Source organism: Netta rufina, assembly GCF_964035555.1.
Source record: "Netta rufina genome assembly, chromosome: 4".
NCBI lineage: Eukaryota > Metazoa > Chordata > Aves > Anseriformes > Anatidae > Netta > Netta rufina.
Genome location: NC_140127.1, coordinates 31,704,428 through 31,711,092, shown reverse-complemented (window position 1 = coordinate 31,711,092; position 6,665 = coordinate 31,704,428). Strand labels below are relative to the sequence as shown.

At 41.4% G+C, this 6,665-nt stretch overlaps 1 protein-coding gene across 2 annotated transcripts in view; it reads left to right on the top strand.

Moving 5' to 3' along the window:
* Positions 1-2,051: 2,051 nt before the first annotated feature.
* Positions 2,052-6,665, top strand: part of LOC311209017 (uncharacterized protein) — a 57,619-nt gene continuing 53,005 nt past the window's right edge. For both annotated transcript variants that reach the window (XM_084286070.1, XM_084286069.1), the window contains exons 1-5: positions 2,052-2,269; positions 2,380-2,480; positions 2,769-2,838; positions 3,595-3,725; positions 4,817-4,905. In XM_084286070.1, the coding sequence (XP_084142196.1) occupies positions 2,107-2,269; positions 2,380-2,480; positions 2,769-2,838; positions 3,595-3,725; positions 4,817-4,905 (554 nt within the window). In that variant the 5' untranslated portion in view covers positions 2,052-2,106. The remainder of the gene's footprint in view (positions 2,270-2,379; positions 2,481-2,768; positions 2,839-3,594; positions 3,726-4,816; positions 4,906-6,665) is intronic.

The window sequence follows — 6,665 nt, the reverse complement described above, 5'->3', positions numbered from 1 at the left end:
AAGAGTGTTATACCAATGTATATACGTGTATGTGCGTGTGGATATTTATTTGTTAACACAGGTAAAATGTGCGAACAAAAAAAACAGTGTGAACAGAGGTTTATCTGGGAAGAAATGCTCCCGTTTGCCTCCCAGCACGGGTGATGCTGACTGGACAGGACAGCTCCCACTGAGGCCTCGGGGCAGGGACCGGCTCTGCTTGCGGGCAGACACGGCCATCTACTGGCCGCAGGGCGCTCGGTGCCTTTCGGTCAGTAGGGTCAGCCTGTCCCCGTCCAGAAATCCGATTCTGTAGCATGAAAGCTTGGCCCAACCGATTTTGGCATGAGTTTTACTGACATTCTTGGGCTATAAATTATTATGTTTGTCAGTGACTGGCATTCCTTTTTGCATATCTTTAAGGACAGAAGTGAATTAGGACTGCAGCACGTTCACTCCTGGTTGATTATGGAGTCTCAACCAAGGTAAATTTCATTTAAATTTCACTGCAGGGTCTGAGACTGTTGCAACCTAGGGTGACCTTACCAAGGTTTTTGCCCCACTCCTTGCTACATTAAAATTATGTGGGAATTTTACTGAACATATTCCATACTGAAATGCACATGGACGACACTTTAAAATTTAGCTACAGGGAGTGCTTGGCTTTATGGCTGTACTGATGGCTGTGCATTTTGTGCCAGGTTGGTCTTTCTGGTTCTTGCTGCAAAGCTGGTGTTTTTATTTATTTATTTAGAGCTACAATAAATATACATTGGCATATTGATGTCAACTGTGTGAAAATATTTGTCACCTATATTAAGGATTCTTGAAATATTTAGGAGAAAGCTCTATGGAGTTAGCTATGTATACCTAACAAGGGATTACTTTTTTTCCTGTTGTGATTACTTGGATATTTACTAGTTCAAGTTTTCAATGTAATAGTTAAATACTTTAATAATTTAATACTCAAGAACTGGTTCCTCTCTATGTGTAGTTCATCTCTGTGTGTCTCTCTGTGGCCTCTCCTTGTTTCTGTCTGTTTAATAATTGTTCACTTTTTTTTTTTTTTTTTTTTTTTTTTTTTTTTTTAGGCACTGAGAAAATTGAAAATTAGAAGGTGGTGCTTCCTAATAACTAAGGTAATGAATTACAAAAATGAAGGAGTCTTTGGAGATCTCCTAGACTAACTCCTCGCCCCTGTACTGTACTCCAGTTGGTTTGTTTTTCAACATCTTGTCTTTTTTTAAAATGTATCTGTGTAGATTTGTGCTAGATAGTATGTGGCTTTTCTGCCTTTTTGCAACGGGAAAACGCAGCACCTCCCTAAATAAAGAACAAAATCCTAAGATCACAGCATGATTATTTTCTATCTCAATTGTATCATCTCTCATTGCAATTAGAAATTAGCCTAACTGAATGCTTTATGGACAGTTTTCAAAAGTACTTATTTAAATACTTTTAACGTGGCTTTTTCCATCAGCAAAATCTACCTCCTAAGTCATTATATACTTGGAATCGTTAATGTCTCACCGCATGACACATTTTTTGGTGTTCCTCCAAAGACCCCAGATTTTCTTAGTGTTTCATTTGCGGGAGATGACTCACCACCACCCCGAACCAAAGCGTTATGTGTCGGGGCAGGCCTAGCAGTTATTACACCGGATTTGCACGCAAAACTGCTGGATTTGGGCACAGTCCTTGCTGTATCGGAGAAATGACGTGGGCTCTCCCCGAGCAGGGAGCCTCTGAGGGTCCTGTGCCTTGAGATTTACCCACAGCCACTAGCTAGAAACTCAGCCCAAGGAACCTCTCCTATCAGGACTGAGATACGAACTCACGTAGAAAACCTTATTTTTTAACCAACAGATGGGAACTAGGAACTTTGAGGCCGTGACAGCCCTAATGCGTGTGAGGAGAGGGCTCCATAACACCCCTGAAGGGGCCGCCTGGCGCTCCCACAACCCTGCCCCTGCCCTCCCCAGGGCTGCCCCCCACGGCCGCCCGGTCCCGCCCGGTGCCGGCTTCTCTCAGCCCGGCCCCCCGGGCCGGGGCGGGCCTCGGGGCGGGCCGGGGCCTGGCGGCCGGGCGGTGCCCGGAGCCCTCCCCGGAGCCGCCGCCGCCGCCACCATGAGCTGCGCCGCGCTGCTGGCGCTCCGCGGGCCGCGGCTGCTGCGGGCCGCCCGGCCGCCACGATGGAGCAGGCGGCGCAGCGGCGGCTGCGAGCCCCCGGCGGGGGCCGCGGTGCGCATCGGCTGCGCCTCGGGCTTCTGGGGGGACACGGCGGCCGCAGGTAGGCGGCGGGGGGAGCCGGGGGGAACCGGGGGGAAGGAGCCGGGGCAAAGGAGCCGGGCCGGGGGGCTCCGCGCGGAGCTAACGGCGCCTTCCTCCCTGCCCCGGCAGTGCCGCAGCTGCTGTACGGCGGCAAGCTGGATTTCCTCGTCTTCGATTACCTCTCCGAGATCACCATGTCGCTGCTGACGGCCGCCAGAGCACGGTCCCCGGTGAGTAGCCGCCCTGAGTTGTTTGCCCAGCCTAAAACACTGCAATCCGCTGCTGGAAACAGACCAGGCGCCCGCTTCCCTGCTCCCCGTGCCTGCGAGCTGCTGTTGGTGCCCGGGGGACGCGTGTTGTCAGTGTCCTGCAGCATAAAAGGCTTTCAGGGCTCCCTTCCTGTAGCACCGACGAAATGCTTTGAAAGCTTGTTCTTCCCTGTTTTGTCCTTTGACCAATAAAAGGGGTTCGGGTTTGACTCACTCGTGACAAACAGCTACGGCTTTTAACTCTTTCAGGATTTGGGTTACACTCCGGATTTCGTCTCCACTGCCATAGCTCCGTATATAAAAGATATTCACAGGAAAGGTACGCTGCTCTTCACCTGAGTGTGTGTGTTAATGACCTTCAGCTCTTTGGATAGGTGTTTTTCACCCCGGTGTTTTGCTGTCTTCTGTGTGTAATGTTTGAAATGTTAGCAAAAATCCCAAATTTTAGGTCATGACTTCAATTTAAATGTTTACCTGTAATTATATACATACATCATCTATATGTCTCTGCATAATTCTTAATGTATCTTTGATTTGTGAATGGAAGATCACTTCACAAATCTTGGTTTAAAAAAAAAATAAATCTAAATCTCACTTTTAATGCAATATAAAATTTTGCATTCCTAAACAGCTTTGCAGTCTTGTTTATTTTCCTAAAACTTGCATTGTTTCTTTTTACATGTGTATATGTTCACAAGTTGCTGAGCTTGAGAGGAAGAAGGGAATTACTTCTATGAAGCACCCAATACCTTGCTAACAGTCTGGAATTTATAGAGATAAATGAGTATTTCTGATAAAACAGAGTTGTTTGGGAAGCACAGGTGCCTGGAGTGATTGGTCTCAAATGGCCTATCTGTAGGAACTGTTGTAATGCTGTCAGTTTCTGTTACGTTTGTGGTCAATTTCTCTCCCCTTACTTGAAGGGGAGAATGTAGATGAGGTGTATCCATAACAATTATTTTTCCATAGACAATCCTTCCTTGGCGTAGCCTGATCCTCTCATTTCACAGACTTGATAGGGTTCGTAGTTTAATGTAATTCTAGTATTTTGCTTGATTACATCTCTTTTGTTTAGGTGTTCGTATCATCAGTAATGCTGGTGGAGTTAATCCCCTCGCTTGTGCAGCTGCCCTTCAGGAGGTGGCGAAGAAAGCGGATGTTGATATGAAAATAGCTGTTGTTGCTGGAGATGACCTAATGAGTGAGGTATTTTACTTTGTTAATCTATATGGAGTGAAAACTGTCCTATAGGTGCTTACTTCTTGCATATGTATACAGTATCTTTATACTGTTAAAAGCATTTACAACTATTTCTTCACTTTGTTTATTTTTTAATGCATGAAAACAATTCTTGATACTTTTCAAATGTTTCATACGTGAAGGGGGTGAATTGTACAAGACTGCGGATCTGCTGTTATTTAGCTTCTTTAAGCAAACTAAATATGATTTAAGGTCTGCTCTCCCTTCAGGAAAAGATGGGATGTGCTGTTATTGCTAAGTTAAATAACTCTGAATGCTAAATCTCTTGCATCCTAATGAAGTGTGGTTACACCTCAAATGTTTATTCCTTTTAGCTTTTTTTAGTAGTTCACAGGCATTTCAAGTTGTTACTCTATTTACAGGTAGTTGTTCTTACCTTCATGGTCTGTAAGGTATCTTTAACTAGGAGGATGGAAGATTGACTTTTTTGTTGGTGAGATCTAGGATGAACTATGTCTTTTCTGGTCTGTCTTTATGCATTACAAGAAAGCTTTTTTTTTTTTTTTTTTAAAGTCTGTTTCTGAAAAAAAAAAAAAGTGTCAAACATGCAAAGATACTGTGAAAACAGTTTATATGTTGGTGATAGTTAAAAGGGGTTAGGTTTGCATTATAATTTAATCTATACCTGCAATGTGAAATTTATTAATTTGTGCAGGCCTTGCATGCTACTGAATGATGAAGGTTGAGTAAATTTATTTGCAAATTATACCCATACCTCCTTGGTAACCTGACATACTGAGTTTAATCACCTTGAGCTGTAGTATTAACCTTGTTTTTTGGCTGTGCCACCATTGCTTTTATGGCAGACGTTTCTGTTGGCAGGGTTTCACTTGCTCAGTCCTACAGGAATTAAAGATGATTTGAAAGCCTAAACTACCAATTCATTGTAGTTAATCATCTGTGAACAGCATTGAAGACCGACTTATTTTTCTGTGTGCTGGAAAAGGAAGATTGATATGAAATAGATCTATTGTCTGATATCAATAAAAGGTTTACAGTAGGTACTCTAAAATGTTTGTTTGTGTGTTTTCTAACAGAAAGAAAACCTGAAAGGAGCTGGTATCACAGATCTAGAGAGTGGCAAACAATTTCCAGAGAGCATTCATAGCATGAATGCGTATCTTGGGTGAGTTGTTTTTAACAAGTTGTTTTTAGTATGGAACAAGTTTCATGTAGTCAACGTGTTAAAATTCTGTTTTGATTTGCAAGTAGTACCTAGGTACCTAAGGTTCACTGTTGTAGGATTCAAGCAATAAGGAAAACAAAAAATGCCTTTGTTGTAACCTGTAAATACATCTTTATTTTAAAAATTTGCCAGTTGTAACTAGCATTACATCACTTGTGAATTCTCAGGTTTTGATTCAAGCCAAAATAGTTTAATTATGACAATTTTTAAAATACTTTTTTGAAAGTGGAGTCTGTAAATATTTTAATAGTACCAGTGCGTGGAGCTGTTGTTAACAATTGTCATCACTAGAGTAGTGTAGAGAGGTATTAAGGTGTTGTGATGACATGCTTTAAACGCTGTGGGAGGTCTGATTAGGCTGTGTTGAACTACATGTCTGAGTTCATACCACTGAAATTTCAAAAGCTGGCTTTCTGGGACAGATTACCGTTCTGAAAGATCTCCCTTGCTTCTTTTATGAAACTAAGTGCGTCTTAATGAATCTCTAAACACAGTTGTTGTAGCTCCCTATTTGAAAGCAGTTACATTTTCATTGTCACCATCAAATTCCTCAGGGAAACCAAGTATTTACAAAAGCCAAGCATATCTTCCAATTAATGATCCTGTGATCATGGTTTTGCTTGTCCATCTTCTGTGTTGTATATATTATCTGCCTGTATATTTCTGAAATCTGTGTGCACAGCCCTCCTATTTTACATTAAACATCATCAAAACAATGCTGTGTTCTTTCTAGTAGCATTACACTTCCAAAAAATGCATCAGTGCAGAACAGCAGGGTATGGCTGTACTTAACATTTTTTCTCTGTAAAATGAATTTTTTTTTTTTAATAGATGTATCATTAAATTTATATTTAGTGTTTTCTATTGTAGTTGTTTCTAAATATTCTTTTAAACTCTCTCTTAACCTTTGATTTGCAAGATTTGTAGATCATGAGTAATTAACTGTACGTTAAGACTAAGAAATAATGGTTAAGATTTATAATTACAAGAGGGTGTTTCATGATTTATTCACAATTTTAAGGAAGTGTAACTCGAAGCAGAGGGAATGAAAGCAGACTAATATGAGAAGGGTGCCTTTTAAAAATGTTTTATGTCTAGCTGTGCTTCACTGCTGGAAGCTGGAACAGCAGAGTTTTGAGCTTGCTTTTCTAATAAAAGCGATATTTCTGCATGGGCTCATTAGTCTTGGATGCCTTCAAATGTAAAGCTACTAACCAGCCTCTTAAAATGCAAGTTATGAAACTGTTAATTTTCTGTTGATGGCATCTGCAGTGGATGCTTTGTCACAAACCGAGTGAGAAATTTACGGAAATCTGTAAAAGGAGTCAACATCATGGTGCATTGGGTAAAATCACAAAGTTCTTTAGATAGTTGATTTTTTTTTCTAGTGATTTATGGAATTACAGTTTTATCAAATTGCAGTTTGATTCTAGGTTCAGTGCATAATCTGCCTCTGAAAGCTTAACACTGAAGTATAGACCCTGAAGTATTTCTTTTGTCCCTTCTGAATTGAGATGAGTTCTGTGGATTGAATTTATTGTAAGAAGATGCAAACTGCTTAATTTCCTGCTTTTTAAAGGTAGCTACACAGCTCTAACAGCATCCTATGTATTTCTAAGCAGAAACCCCATTTGTGCTTCTTAGGTGTAACTTTTAGTTAACAGTATGCCCACAGGTGTGCATTCTTTCTGCATGCTCTG